The sequence below is a fragment of the Myotis yumanensis genome, unplaced genomic scaffold, assembly GCF_028538775.1.
Source record: "Myotis yumanensis isolate MYYU_CA2020_CCGP unplaced genomic scaffold, mMyoYum1.0.hap1 SCAF_1, whole genome shotgun sequence".
Lineage (NCBI taxonomy): Eukaryota > Metazoa > Chordata > Mammalia > Chiroptera > Vespertilionidae > Myotis > Myotis yumanensis.
In genome coordinates, this window is record NW_027223752.1 from 183129422 (window position 1) to 183145992 (window position 16571).

At 39.1% G+C, this 16571-nt stretch overlaps 1 protein-coding gene across 11 annotated transcripts in view; it reads right to left on the reverse strand.

Moving 5' to 3' along the window:
- Positions 1–16571, reverse strand: part of PTPN13 (protein tyrosine phosphatase non-receptor type 13) — a 209647-nt gene that overhangs the window by 84259 nt on the left and 108817 nt on the right. For 9 of the 11 annotated variants that reach the window (XM_070393249.1, XM_070393188.1, XM_070393256.1 and 6 more), the window contains 7 exons: positions 13131–13353; positions 9133–9207; positions 8818–8992; positions 5741–5894; positions 5333–5471; positions 4463–4615; positions 3750–3932 (listed from right to left, as the gene is read on the reverse strand). In XM_070393249.1, coding sequence (XP_070249350.1) covers positions 3750–3932; positions 4463–4615; positions 5333–5471; positions 5741–5894; positions 8818–8992; positions 9133–9207; positions 13131–13353 — 1102 coding nt within the window. The remainder of the gene's footprint in view (positions 1–3749; positions 3933–4462; positions 4616–5332; positions 5472–5740; positions 5895–8817; positions 8993–9132; positions 9208–13130; positions 13354–16571) is intronic. The other 2 variants (XM_070393196.1, XM_070393229.1) reach the window with 1 other exon arrangement.

A 16571-nucleotide genomic window follows, 5' to 3' on the forward strand; every position in this document is an offset into this window, starting at 1 on the left:
AAAGCAACTAGTACCTACAAAGGTGTTTCCATAACTTGCAGCTGATTTCTTAATAAAAACACTTCAGGCAGAGGGATTGGCATGAAACATTAAAAATGGTGAAAAGTCAGGACCTACAACCAAGACTACTCTATCCAGCAAGTCTGTCATTTAAAACTGAAGGCAAAATAAAGAGCTTCACAGACAAAACACACACACACACACAAACCACCCCCAAAAAAACTAAAGGAATTCATTATCACCAAACCAGTATTGAAAGAAAGGTTAAAGGGCCTACTTTAAGAAAAAGGAAAAAAGAAACACAGAGCGAGAGGAACATAGATATAAAGAATAAAATGGCTATATACACCTATCAATAATAACCTTAAATGTAAATGTACTAAATGCTCCAATGAAAAGACATAAGGTAACTGAATGGATAAGAATACGACTCAGGCCCTGGACAGTGGCTCACTTGGTTGGAGTGTTATTCCATACACCAAAAAGTTAAGGGTTCGATTCCCAGTCAGGGCACATACCTAGATTGAGGGTTGAGGGTTTGATCCCTGGTTAGGGTGTGTACGGGAGGCAACCAATCGATGTTTCTCTCTCACATAAATGTTTCTCTCTCTTCCTCTCTCTCTCTCTCAAATCAATAAAAAAATATCCTCAGGTGAGGATAAAAAAAAACCAAGAAAAAATGATGCAGTCAAACCTAGATTCTCAAATGTCTCCCATCTCGAACAATTTGCTTCTCAACCTGACAATGCTTTTTATGCTGATACCTAAATGATCAGTCACATGTCTCTCAGGTGACAAACAAAGGGGAGAATGTGCGAGTATGAGTCAGTTTACCACTGTTAAAATCTCAGGATATTGTGTTATGAATATTTTTGTGTGTTTTTTTTGCTTTTGTTGCTGCTTATTATTATTATTATTATATTTTGATTTTTTTTACTGTACATTTCATTTCCTTTTTGTTAAATTTTCATTTACATTTCATGTCTTTTTTGTTTTTAAAGTGTTTATTTATAGATTAAACAGTAGACATGTACTGTATATAAGAAAGGTTAAAACAGGGAATCATTTGCGGGTCTGGAATGGATTAATTTCATTTAAATTATTTCTAATGGGAAAATATGATTTGGTTTTTGAACAGCCTTCCAAACCGATTAAGTTTGGGAAATGAGGTTCCACTGTATACGCTGTCTACAAGAGATCAGCCTCAGAACAAAAAAATACACAGACTGAAAGTGAAGAGATGGAAAGGAATTATTCCATGCAAATGGAAACAAACAAACAAAAAGCTGGAGTAGCAACACTTATACATGGACAAAATGCACTTCAAAACAAAGGCCATTAACAAGAGATAAAGAGGTCACTACATAATACTAAAGCGATGAATCCAGTGAGCGGTTGTAACCTTTGTAAACATATATACACCCAACACAGGAGCACCTAAATATATAAAGAAAATCTTGGTGGAAATTAAGAGAGAGAACGACAGCAATACAATCATAGTAGAAGATTTTAACACCTCACTGTCATCAATGGAGCGATCTTCCAGACAAAAAAATCAACAAAGCAATGGAAACCTTAAATGACACACTGGATCAGCAGGATTTAATTGATATTTACAGACCATTTCATCTCAAAGCAGCAGCATATACATCCTTCTCAAGTACACATGGAACATTCTAAAGACAGACCACATGGTAGGACACAAAATAAGTCTTAACAAATTCAAGAAGATTGAAATCACATCAAGCAAATTCTCTGACCACAATGGTATGAAAGTAGAAATCAATTACAATAAAAAAAACTGAAAAACATTAAAATACATGGAGGCTAAACAGCATGTTATTAAACAATGAATGGGTTAACAATGAGATCAAGGAAGAAATTAAAAATGACCTGGAAACAAATTAAAATGAACACACAACAACCCCAAATCTATGAGACACAGAGAAAGCAGTCCTGAAAGGGAAGTTCATAGCATTATAGGCCTACCTCAAATAAACAATCTAAACCTACAACCTAAAAGAACTAGAAAAAAAAAACCAAAACACAATAAACAAAGCCCAGAGTAAGTAGAAGGAAGGAAATCATAAAGATCAGAGTGTAAATAAATGACATAGAGACTGGGAAAAAAAAACATACAAAAGATCAATGAAACCAAGAACTGGCTTTTTGAAAAGATAAACTAAACTGATGAATCTTTAACCAGACTCATCAAGAAAAATAAGAGAGTGAACCCAAATAAACAAAGACAGACATGAAAGAGGAGTAACAACTGACACCACAGAAATACAGAGGATTGTAAGAAAATATTATGAACAGTTATATGCCAACAAATTGGACAACCTGGACAAATTCCTAGAAACATACAATATTCCAAAAGTAAATCAGGAAGAATTAGAAAACCTGAATAGACTGATTACAAGTAATGAAATTGAAGTAGTAATAAAATAAAATAAAAAACTCCCAGCAAACATAAGTCTTGGACCGGATGGCTTCACAGGTGTATTTTACCAAACACCCAAAGAAGAACTAACACCTAACCTCAAACTATTCCAAAAAAAAATTCAATAGGAGGGAAGACTTCCAAGCTCTTTTTATGAGGCCAATGCTATACTAATTCCAAAACCAGAGAAAGACACTACAAAGAAAGGGAAACTATAGGCCAATATCCCTGATGAACATAAATGCTAAAATCTGCAACTAAATATTAGCAAACTGGATGTATTAGCAATACATTAAAAAGATCATACACCATGATCAAGTGGGATTTATTCCGGGGATGCAAGGTTGGTACAATATTTGTGAAACAGTTTAATTCGTTATAAGTCCAGGTAAGTTTCTGGTCTTGACCATCTTGAGAAGATGAGGATTGTCTGGGCTTACCAGCTGAACATATCACCTGGTAATCTTAGTTTACCAGGTTTCAGAGGAAACCAATCAACTAACAATTGGGTCTATAATTGATCTCAAAAGTCTCTAGGTTGAAGATTATTCAGAGTCAGTTGGGGCCTTGTTATTGATATTTTTATAAACATTGTTGGGTGAGACTATATTTCAGCTCAAACATAAACTAAAGATGTCAGTAGTTCCTGAATATCATTAGAAAAACAAATACCTGAATATATTTCTGACTCATCTCTGGGGTTTGCCAATTGCTTTTCAATGTTCAGAATAAAAATACGCCCTTATAGCTCACTATCTTTCATAAACGTGATTTTCTAAATATACTTTTCTAACTTTATGTCTATAGAGAATATACACTAAAACTTAAAACTGCAGAAAGTTCTGGGATTAGTTCATAAAATCAAGTAAACCTCTAGACCACTGAGATTCAAATAGTTGCTGTGAGGGGCCTATTATTGGGCAAGACAAAGTTCACTGTGGTTAAGATAGTTATCTATCTTAAATACATTAAAGGGGTTTCTCCATGTGAGAAGTTAATACCCTAGAATAAGTTCTGAATTAACAGAAAAGTCAACTAGGTTGCAATTTAACTAAAGTTAATTGAGCATATAACCAGCTAGGAATGTCTAATATTGTTTTTTAAATCACTTCCTGAGAAAACCAAAAACAAACCTCAATAATACTTCCTACAGCTAAGAAAGAAGAGTGAAATACAAAATATTAAGGCATATTAGTCCTACTGAACGACAAGGTTTTAAATTTAAGTAAAGTCAATTAATATGTTACATTTGAAATTGAGAACACCTATTTAAAAATATAATCAAATGGGGTTAAATTAGACATACTGAAAATGAAATCTTCTTGGTTTCCCTCCATGGAAAGCGAAGGACCAATGTTCGAACTCCATTGTGAACCTCAAATACAAGGACACCTTTAGAACAGACTCCTAGTAATATTCCAGTTTGTGACTTTTTCTCAGGGTGCACCCGGTGAAAATGAACTCCATATTCTGTCAGTCTTTGGCAGACCTGTTGGAACAATACCATACACCTTGCTAAGAGGTGACAAAAAGATACAGAACTTGTACCAATGTAGTTTAATACAGAAAGGATAGTCTTTTCAACAAATGTTGCTAAAACAATTGAATATTCACACGCCAAAAAAATGAATCTCAATCCTTATTACACCCAATATATGAAAATTAACCCAAAAATGAACCACAGATTTACATATAGGAGCTAAACTATAAAACTTAGAAACTCTTTGTCACTGTGGGTTAGAAAAGATTTCCTGGATGGGACATAAAAAGCATGAAGCATGGAATCCATAGACAGATAGATACGGGTTCAAATCACAGTTTTACCCCACATAATAGCCATTCACTTTGGGAACATTACATTTCCTTTTTGAGTCTCAGTTCCCTCATTTACAGAAGAATTAAAATACCATGATTTTAGTCAGGAATAAATAAAATGATATAATTCATAGGATCATTTGTTGGCATCTTGCTTACTTTGAAACAGATACAAAGCTTATCACTATAATCTTGTGTACTTACCTTTAAAAATTCTGACTCTGTCTCTTTTTCAGAAGCTCCTGCATAGGTATTATGCAATTTGGGCAACTCTTCTTTAATATAGGACAAATCAAGTTTCTCCATCACTCTGGGAGGCAAATAATGCTCCAGTCTAAAATAAGACACACCATGAACCTAGAAAGGAGAATGTTTTTGTAAGCAATTCTGTTTGCCCTTTTCCTCCTACTTAAAAGTTCTTGCCTCAACCAAGAGATAAGATGCCTCTATTTATACTTCTCTCTGAGAAGTGAGTTTTAAAGGAAATGCATCAGTCTCTCTCTCTTTTATTCAGTGAGGTAGTATGACTGAACTGATTGGAAAACTTGAGGCGAGCCAAACGTCACTATAGGGTTAATGTTCTGTAGGATGCTGCTTGAGTGGTATAGTCTCTTGCTTCCACTTAAATCCACTTAAATTCTAGAATATAGTGAACTCTGCTGGGCACTCAGCCCATTACTGCATGGATCCTTGTGGAAAGTAGAAGATCCTTTTGATCCAGATTTGACTGGTAACTTTGTGTTTGTATCTACCAGGTAGAAATTGGGAAAAGGGTAAATGTTAGATAGTCCGAAACTCTGAAATAGGCTAATTTAAAAAAAAGATAGACCGATGGGAAGGAAGGAAGGAAGGAAGGAAGGAAGGAAGGAAGGAAGGAAGGAAGGAAGGAAGTCCCACAGTATATGATTGTATATAACCAAAGTACATGGGGAACTTGGTCATTTTGAAGTACCAAACTAGCCTCAAAAATCTCTAGATCTAAACAGCAAACACCTCAACTAGGTTTAGTCTTTATTTATGCTGAGAATAAGAACACTAATGCAAAAGTGGTCTTGGAGAAAAAAAATATCCCACCTCTGGCTGATAATCTCCATACTCAGCCTGGAGAGCCAAGGAGGCCAACAGTAAAGAGGTCTCATCATCACAGTGCATTCTCTCCTCCAAGATATCTTTTCGCAACTGAAGATAATACTGGTGACAGGTCAGAGAATGTCTGGAAAATAAATACAAACACAAGACATCTGGGCTTTATCCTCAATCTTGAGGTAATTTGTATTATTGGCAGATAAGTTTAGTTTCCAAGACAGTTTATAATAAAGCTTTTAAGCCACAATTATTGAATAAACAGTGTTGAAGAAATTATTTCTTTTATGATAAAGGAAACATTATCATTGATCAGATCAAATAGTTCAGTATCAGTAAACTAACAGGTCAAAAACCCAGGGGTCAAGAAGAGAAAAACAGAAACTCTTGCGTACTCACTGGATTAGACTAACATCATCCATGAAAAATTTAATTCGGAAAAACAAAGTAAAATTAACAGTGGCTTTGTTCTTTTTCTTCGGTTCTTCTTTCCATCCCTCTGGAGCCACTTTGGTTAATTTTAAATCAGGATCCACGAAGAAATATTCATTATCTAAAACAAAATAAGAAAACATTCAGATAAAAGAAATATTGAATAAAATAAAATTATGAAGAAGTATGACAGGGTGCTCTGAGGCAATATGGCTTAGTCTTTTAAGAATGAGGGGTCTTGCCCTGGCCGGTTTTGCTCAGCGGCTAGAGCGTCAGCCTGTGGACTGAAGGGTCCCGGGTTTGATTCTGGTTAAGGGCACATGTCCGGGTTGTGGCCTCAATCCCCAGTGGGGGATGTCAGGAGGCAGCCGATCAATAATTCTCTCTCATCACTGATGTTTCTATCTCTCTCTCTGCCTCTCCCTTCCTCCCTGTAATTAATATAGTTAAAAAAAGAACGAGGGCCGAAACCGGTTTGGCTCAGTGGATAGAGCGTCGGCCTGCGGACTCAAGGGTCCCGGGTTCGATTCCGGTCAAGGGCATGTACCTGGGTTGCGGGCACATCCCCAGTGGGGGGTGTGCAGGAGGCGGCTGATCGATGTTTCTCTCTCTCATCAATGTTTCTAAATCTCTATCTCTCTCCCTTCCTCTCTGTAAAAAATCAATAAAATATATTAAAAAAAAAAAAAAAAAAGAACGAGGGGTCTTGCCCTAGTGGGTGTGGTTCAGTGGTTAGAGTGTTGGCCTATGCATCAAAGGATCTCAGGTTCAATTCTGGTCAAGGGCATGTACCTGAGTTGCAGGTTCAATACCTGGCCCCAGTTGGGTGCAGGAGGCAACCAATTCATGTGTCCCTCTCACATCGATGTTTTTCTCTCTCTCCCATCAATGTTTCTCTCTCTCTTTCCACTCCCTCCCTTCCATTCTCTCTAAAAATCAATGAAAAAGATATCCTCGGGTGAGGATTAACAACCACAAAAAAAAAAGAATGAGGGGTCTGAAGACAGATAGACCTGGATTCAACTTCTGGCCACATCATTTACTATCTATGTAATAATGAATAAATTTAACCTCTCTAGACATCAATTTTCTTGTCTGTAAAATAAGGATAGTGCCATTTTCTGCAATTCCTACTTTATTTATAAGGCTGTTGTAGGGATCACATGACATAATGGATATAAAATACTTGGTAAAGTGTGAGACACATGGTAAGCATTCAATAAACATTAGTTATTATTTATTACTAGAGGCCTGGTGCATGAATTCATGCACTGCCAGGGTAAGGAGATACAGGAGGTTGGCTGGCTGGCCCTGCCCCCGATCAGGGTGGGGAGAGTCGATGGGGGGGGGGGAGCAGCTGGGGGAAGGGGTTGCGGGCAGTTGGCTGGTCGGCTCCGCAACCTGGTCGAACTCCTAGTCAAGGGGACAATTTGCATATTAGGCTTTTATTATACAGGAGGATATTGAGCTACCAGCTGAAATATAGGAAGAACAGTCATCATTTAAAAAATTTATTTTATTATTATTATTTGTTTTAATCCTCACCCAAGGATATGCTTTTCCATTGAGTTTTTAGAAAGAGTGAAAGGGAAGGAAGAGGAGAGGAGAGAAAAACATCAATGTGAGAGAGACACATCGACTAGTTGACTCCTGCCCCCAACTGGGGGCAGGGAGCGAAGCTGCAACTAAGGTACATGCCCTGGACTGGGAATGGAACCCATGACCCTTTAGTAAGAGGGCTGATACTCTAACCACTGAGCAAACTGGCCAGAGTTATTTTTTTAAAATCATTACTTAAGTATTATTGACCCTCTCCAAATAATAGATTATTCACTAAAATTTGACTTATCCAGAATGTTTAAGAAATTTAGGTATATTATATAAATTTTAATTAATTGAATATCTTTAATTAGTATTATCTGTTTAGCACTAATTGTAATTAGTAAAGTGACAGAAAACCAATTGGCACTAACTGAATATTTACTGGATGACTACAAAATGGACTATTAGTTTTTAAGACAAGAATTCAATAAACTGAATTAAAAGAAATATTTCTCTTATCCTGATCTGGCAGGGTTTCAGGATGGTTTGATCCTTCAATTATAATTTATGGTACTTTGTTGTCTAAGCTTTCTAAGATAAATTCTGAAGTAAACAGGAATCTAAAATATTAAAGAGCAATTTATAAACATAACAATTTAAAGAGACTTATTAAGCCCAACTGCAAAGGGCTTCTTATTGCTATGGAAATTCTAATTGACAACCAGGAGCGACTTCCAATGAAGCTGTGCTCTGAGGCCACTATAGATGTGAAAGGGGCTCAGATGAGGAGAAAATATGTGAAGTCATATTTTCAGTCATCCACCAGCAACACTTATAAAGACACTGTATATTTTAGGATAGTAGGCTAAAGAAGCTGAAGTGAAGATTCCGAAATAGGGTCCTGCTATATAGTCCTATTAGCAAGATACTAACTTCCAGAATACATATGCAGGCAATTGACATATATAATGGTCCTCAAAATATAACAATTAAAATCCATTTTTATATAGCCAAAAGCCAAAGAAAAATCTTCATGATCAAGTGCAGAAGATACAAAAAAGACACAGCCACTAAAACAGTGCATCTTGCCCTAGCTGGTTTTGCTCAGTAGATAAGAGTATCGGCCTATGACTGAAGGGTTCTGGGTTCGAGTCTAGTCATGGGCACAAACCTTGGTTGCAGGCTCATCGCCAGCCTGGGCCCTGGTTGTTGGCTCGTGGAGGAGGCAACCAATCCATGTGTTTCTCTCTGTCTTTCCCTCTCTCTTCTACTCTCTCTAAAAATCAATGGAAAAATATCCTTGGGTGAGGATTAAAAGGAAGAAAACAAAAAAACAAAAACAATGCACTTAGTTAGAAGAAGGAAGGGAGTTCCTAGACTCCTACCCCTCCCTGCTGAACGTTTATGTAATTACTATTTCTCAAAGTAAGGTTGGGCATAACAGGTCAGTCAAATTGTTGCCAAGTTTTCATATTGCAACTTGAATTTAAAAATTTTGGTACCTTTGAGGACAGCTAAAGCAAACAAATGATGTTCCACCAAGCCAATATGGGCCACAACCATATCAAACACATCTTTACATATGGTTTTGGTATCACAAGTCAGTTCCAACCTCTGCCCACTCAGAAGCATTACATTTACTTTTCTTCGGTTATCCTCATTCTTCCCTTTCTTTGTCTACAATTGGGAAAAAAAAAAGGAAAAAGAATGGCATCTATTAAAGTAAACTTTGTAAGAATTTCAACTTTTTTTTTTTTCCTTCAAATCATTACTGAAATTATTTTCTAAGAGTGATACAAATTGGTTTTATTACTTACAAGGATAGACCGTGGCAAATCCAAAGATACAAAAGGTTCTATCGTCATTTTCACAAACTCAGGGCCAAAGAAATTCTGCAAATCACATAATAAGTAAAATTAAGAGTTTTAATTATTCTAGCTCTTTCCTTCAAAAGAAATAATGTAATAATAAAAATCAATTACATGTAAAGCCACCTGATTAGAAGTAGGTGACCTGAAACAAATGCAGAAACTTTCAATAAAGGACAGTGGAGTTTACCTGACCAGGAAGGGAAGGTGCCTTACACTCAGTATGGACAGAAGCTTTTCCTCAGCTCTGTTTTCTACCAGTGAAGTCAAATGAAAAGTCTAGTATTATACTGTTTCACAAGATTTTCCAATTTTGGACTCCAGAATGACTCAGACTCTTAAAAGCACAATAGCAGTCTTAATTGTTGAAGTAATATAGAGTTTCAAGCTCATTAAGGATGTGGTTTAATATTGCTAATGTGTGAAGGGGTTGTACAGAATCTCACTGTTTTAGAGAGAGACTGAATCTGTCCTAAAACAAGTCATAATTAAAAAAACAAAATATATAAAATACTGTGATTGTCAAAATATACATTTGTGATTACAAAATATTCATATCCATCTGTAAGTATGTTCTTGGAACCCTGTGACACTATTCTTTTGTTCAAAGTACTGACTATTAGGGATAGTATATGTATCATAGTTTCTGCCCCTTACTGCTGTCTCAAGTAAGAAAATCCTATCTCAGGAGCTGGGAGGACTTGGAAGAGGGAGAAAGTGGAGTCCACACACCACAGTTACTGCTTCTCAATGTACTCTTTACCTTGACCTACTGTATATCCAGGGTTTCTGCCCAGAGGGAAGAACTGATTGAGGAGATATCTTAAATCAAGATAGACTCCAGGTCAGAGTAGGATCAGAATAGATTGAAAGATTACATCCAAATGGACAAAAGGTGGGAAAAAAGCAGGGCTAATTTTGAGGCCAAAGGCAGGTGGTGTGTGGGTATGAACTCATGGAGGTTCCTGAAGTTTTATTTTTATGTTTTTTTTCCTTTGCATTCAGCTGTACAGATCATTTGATTGCTTGGTGTGAGAATTCTACCCAATTAACCAAGTGTGAAACATGACAGATACCATTTAAGTAAAAGTTTAACATTATGGGTTTGTTAATAATCAACGAACCAATAGGGCACATTTTAAACAAGAATAGAAATAGAGCAGAAAAAAATGAGAATGGCCTGCCATGGAAAACAGAATCTAATATAGATCAACTAAGGCAACAGGGTATGAACAAGTTAAAATGTGTCTGCATGAAGAGTAATATAAAAACAAAATTAAATAAAAATTTATGTTTTGGGAAAGAACATTAATTCAATTGTGGAATTGTTCCTCTAAATATTAGTACTCTTTTTCAGCCCCCAAAACATACCCTTCTTGCTTTTTTCAGAAAACAGCAACAAACACCGTACCACCATGTGACTGTTTAATGACCAGTAGTTCAAATTCTCTTGTCACTGATAAAGCATGTCGCTGATAAAGTGTTTTTAAAATAGCCAGGCACTGACTGCCTGTATGACAGCACAGGTTTTTAGTGGGATGACACGCAATAGTGGCATATTGTAAAAGTACAGACTGCCATTTATATGATTCTCTAATGAGACCAAGTTTTGCATTAATTCTATGATTTAGGAAAATGACCTGTATATATGTGTGCCTTTTATGCTTTATGTGTGCCTTTAATTATCAGAAGCTCATGCTATTTAGTATGATATCCTGCCTATTGCCTAATTTTGTCAAAGATATTATTTATAACTAGAGGCCCGGTGCATGAAATTTGTGCAGGGGGGTAGGGGGCGTCTCCTCAGCCCAGCCTGCACCCTCTCCAATCTGGGACCCCCTCGGGGGATGTCTGACTGCCGGTTTAGGCCCGATCCCAGGGATTGGACCTAAACTAGCAGTTAGTTGGACATCCCTCTCACAATTCTGGACCACTGGCTCCTAATAGCTCACCTGCCTGCCTAACTGCCGCCCCCCTACCCTCCACCCCGCCGGCCTGATCGCCCCTCACTGCCTCTGTGTGCTGGCCTAATGGCCCCTAACTGCCCAACCCTGCCGGCCTGGTCACTCCTATCTGCCCCTCACTGCTGGCCAGGTTGCCCCCAAATGCCCCCTCCCTGCCAGCCTGGTTGCTCCTAACTGCCCCCCCCACCTGCCTGGTCACCCCTTACTGCCCCCCCCCACCAGCCTGGTTGCCCCCAACTGCCTCCTGCCGGCCTAGTCGTCCCTCACTGCCCCCTCTGCCAGCCTAATCACCTCCAACTTCCCCCCCTTGCCAGCCTGGTCACCCCCAACTGCACCCCCCTGCCAGCTGGGTCACCCCTCACGGCTCCCCACCCCGCCACTGGCCTGGTTGGCTCATGCAGCCTGCTGTTCAGTTGTTTGTTCATCCCTTAGTAACCACCCTGCCGGACTGGTCACCCCATGTAGCCTGCTGTTCAGTCGTTTAGTCATCCCTCACTAAGCCCCCTGCTGTCCTGGTCATAGGCATCCATCTTGTGAGGGTGTGATGGTCAATTTGCATGTTACCACTTTATTATATAGGATAATAAATTGATGAAGCCTTATTGAGTATCTTCTTTTCAGTTTAAAACAAATTCAGTATGTTTATTGGAATTTAATAACTTTAAAATGGGACAGTGTCTTATAAATTACAACTCAATTCCAAATTTTAAAAATTAAAACAAAACAGAAGAGGGTAATATATTTTCTGAGTGCAGAACAAAAAAAGAAAAAAAATAATTCTAGATTTTATCCCTTTTACTAGTATTTATTTTGCTTTTGAAGAATGATTTGTAAAGGAATAATACAAATGAAAGATTGCCTCACCTACCAAATTGGTGATGATAATGATGATAATAATAATATCCAGAATAGGTAAGAATACAGTGAAACAGGCACGATCATAAAAACATAAATTAGTACAAACTTTTTGAAGAGGGCAATTTAATAATATGTTTTCAAATGTCTTAAAAGGTGTTGCCTTTGATTTGGCTATTTTATTTGGAGGAACATATCTGCAAAAATTTAGCTATAGGGATGTTCAAAGCAATGCTTGCAATAGCAACAAAAACAACAATACAAATTAGAAAATTTTAAAATGTCCAATAATTAGAAACTTATTAAAGAAAGTATGGGCCCTAGCCAGTTTGGCTCAGTGGACAGAGCACTGTTCTGTGGACTGAAGGATCCCAGCTTCGTTTCCAGTCACGGGCACATGCCCAGGTTGCAGGCTCGATCCCCAGTAGGGGGCGTGCAGGAAGCAGGTGATCAATGATTTTCTCTCATTGATGTTTCTCTCTCTCTCTCTCCCACTCCCTTCCTCTCTGAAATCAATAAACATATATTTTTTAAAAAAGGAAAAAAAATTATGGTACATGGTAAATTCACAAAATGGAATGCTTTACTGCCCTTAACAAAAATATTATAGAAGTTGTAAAATTTTCCAAGATATTTTACATGAAATAAGAAAAGTCTGCTCATTTTGTGCTTATGTTTATAAAAATATATGGCATTTATTGAAACAAAAATAAACCAATGGAAACACATAAAAAATCCCTCACATATATAAAATGCATATTTGTTTATCCTTGTGTTTGGATATTGTAATATGAGGGTATATGCTTGGAGCTACCATGACAATAAAGTGAATTATTGCCACAATTCTGAGAATGACAGAGCAGAAAGACGGAATGTCCTTGATAACATTCTTGAGTTTCTGAACCAACCTTGAACATCTATCTGATCTTCTTGGGTTTTGATATAATAAATTTCTTATTAAAAAATGATCTCCACAATGCTGAATAAAGCCAGCTATGAAAACTAATGTGAGATTTCAATTTCATTTACAGGCAACTTTAGGATCCCTATAGAATATTTAAGAATTCTTTGCATAATATTTCCCCAATGAGACAAAGTTCAGATGCAGTAATCTGAGAATCAACTTACCCTTAGTTTTCTTTGAGTCATGGCTGTTTCTAGGGCCATTTCTCTTAAAGGATCCCTGGTGATGTCAAGCATGGAAGCTTTGATTGTATCCCCTGGATACAGGCTCAACCGAGACTGTCTAAGGGCCATTCTAGCTTGGAGCTGCATCATTTCTTCTTCTTGCCGTTTTAGCATAATCTCTTGATTAATTAAGTTGCCTTCAAGGGGTGTTTCATATTGTCTGCTTTATAAAAAAGTGGAGAAAAGTAAGGATGGGGAAGAAAACAATTATTTTAAGTCTAATCAATAAAAACCATGTTAGCTTGGCTGGTGTGGCTCAGTGATTGAGCTTCAACTCATGAACCAGGAGGTCACTGGTTTGATTCCTAGTGAGGGCACATGCCCGGTTGCGGCCTTGATCCCAGTAGGGGGCGTACAAGAGGTAACCAATCTATGTTTCTCTTTCATTGATGTTTCTCTCTATCATTCTCCCTTCCTCTCTGTAAAAATCAATAAAACCTATTAAAAAATAAAAACCATGTTAAATAAAGAAATCAAGAATTTAAACAAATTTTATATTTGTCATCTCAGAAGAATCCTTGTAGTTCTACTTTTTTTCAATCCTCACCAGAGGATATTTTTCCATTGATTTTTAGAGAGAGTGGAAGGGAAGGGGAGAGGTAGAGAGAGAGAAACATCGATGTGAGAGAGACACATCGATTGGTTGCCTCCTGCATGTGCCCCAACTAGGGCAGGGGATAGAACCTGCAACCAATTAGGGCTCAGTTCTACTTTTAATGTGCTGGTATAATAGGCTGTCCCACTTTCTGTGGGTATATCTATTTTCTCCACCTCTCCTCTGAACATGTAGCATCCTATGAAAACTGCTTCTCCTAGAAATCTCTCAGATTGGGGCTGTTTTATCCTTTAAAAAAATTTTTTTTAAATTCATTTTTTAGAGAGCGAAGAAGGGAAAGGGAGCGAGAAACATCAAAGAGAAAAACATCCATTGATTGCTTCCTGCACGCTAGTGAGCCCGCAACCCAGGTAGGTGCCCTGATAGGGAATTGAACCAGCGACCTCTCGGTGCATAGGACAATGCTCAGCCAACTGAGCTGTTTTACACTTACAGTCCTGAAAACCTGGGCCTGGTGATGGGATTGAGATTCTTCTTAATACCAATTTCAGCTTCCAGATGATTGGACACCCTCCTCTATTAAGCCCCAGGTTCCTTGAAGTACATGCTATGAAATCATACCATTCACAGCTCTGCTTTGCTCTAGACATTTATTGTCCCTACTAGAGGCCAGCTGCAGTGTCCCTTCCTGTGGCGGTTGCCTGTAGCTGGCCAGGGCCTCCCTTCCTGGTTGGCTGGCTGGCCCCGCCGCCTGGTCAAACTCCCAGTCGAGGGGACAATTTGAAAATTAGGCTTTTATTATATAGAACTAGAGGCCCGGTGCACGAAATTTGTGCACTCAGGGGTCTCTCAGCCCGGCCTGCACCCTCTTGCAGTCCAGGAGCCCTCGGGGGATGTCCGACTGGGGGGGAGCAGGCCTAAGCCATCAGTCAGACATCCTTAGTGCTGCCGCGGAGGTGGGAGGCTCCTGCCAACGCCGCTGTGCTCGCCAGCCATGACTCCAGCTTCTGGCTGAGTAGTGCTACCCCTATGGGATTGGGCCAAAACCAGCTCTCTGAAATCCCTCGAGGAGTCCAGGATTGCGACAGGGTGCAGGCCAGGCCAAGGGACTACACTGGTGCATGATCAAGGCCTGGGAGAAACGCGGGAGGTTGGCCAGCCGGGGAGAGACTGCAGGAGGGCTCCAGGGCATGTCCAGCCCCTCTCACTCAGTCCCGATTAGCAGGACCCCAGCAGCAAGCTAACCTACCAGTTAGAGCGTCTGCCCCCTGGTGGTCAGTGCATGTCATAGCGAGCAGTTCAGCTGCCTTAGCATATCATTAGCATATTATGCTTTGATTGGTTGAAGGGCCAACTGGTTGACCGGACACTTAGCATATTAGGCTTTTATTATCTAGGATTGGTTGACTCCTCCTTATTTATTAAGAACTTAAATGCCCGATTCAGCCCTGGCCAGTTATGTTCAATGGTTAGAGTGTTGGCCCATGCACGGAAGCATCTAGGGTTTGATTTCTAATCAAAGGCACGTACCTTGTTGCTGGCTTGATCCCCAGTACTTCCATGAGGGAGGCAACTAATTGATGTCCCTCATATTGATCTCTCTCTCTCTCTCTCTCTCCCCCTCCCTCTCTCCCACCTTCTGCTCTATCTAAAAGCAATGGAAAAATATCCTCAGGTGAGGATTAAAAAAAAAAAGCCCAACTCAGTCTTTTTCTTCACCTCTACTTCTGTCATCATTCATGGCGGGTATGTATCCAACACTCTGGCCTCCTCTACTGCCACCAGCAATCTACTCTTATGGTCATACTGGCTATTAACAATAACCACGTCACCTCTAAAATTTCCTATTTCTATCCTCCAATACCATCTCTATATAATCTCATTTTTTCTAGCTCACTTCCTCTAATAGTCTTCTTCAAATAATTAATTGATTCTATTAGGGATTTTAATCCATTTACTCCATCACTTTCTCTCTGGCTATCACCCTTCTCTTGCCAATGTATTGCTTGAAATCTAAGCCCATCATTAAAATCACTCCTTTGCATAAACCTGAACTTTCGTGAAACTGCAGAACCATGCTGACTAATCTCACCTGGCTCTCAAGCACTGCCTGGCAACTCATTTTCTTAAGAGAACTATCTATACTAATAAAAGGGTAATATGCTAATTAGACTGGATGTCTTCCGGACATCCATGTGGATGTCCTTCTGGACAAAGCCACGGTGGTGGGGGCTGAGGTAGAGGCAGTTAGGGATGACCAGCCCAGCAGGGGAGGGTAGTTAGGGGTGATCAGGCTGGCAGGGGAGAGCAGTTAGGGGGATCAGGCTGGCAGGGGTGAAGTTAGGGGGATCAGACAGGCAGGCAGAAAGGTTAGGGGCAATCATGCTGACAGGCAGGTGAGCAGTTAGGAGTCAGCGGTCCTGGATTGCAAGTCAGACATCCCCTGAGGGGTCCTGGATTGGAGAGAGTGTAGGCCGGGCTGAGGGACCGCCGCCCCCCCGCCCCCGTGCACGAATTTCATGCACCAGGCCTTTAGTTTTATATAATCTCTTCATTTCTTTCCTTTTCTTTTCAAAGCTCCAATACTCTCTCCCTCTTCCTTTCTCAACTTTTCCTTGGTTTTCTTGGTTAAAAAAAAAAAGAAGCAATCAGGAAATAACTTCCTCATCCTTAACCACCAAACTTTCCAAATTACATCTGTGTGTTCTTCCTTCTCTTCTGTTACGATGAATGGATGTTCTGCACGCTTACATAGACCCAAAACCTCTATGTGCATGGGATTCAGTCCCTTTCCCCTACTCAAAGACTCTGCTCCTGCTATTATT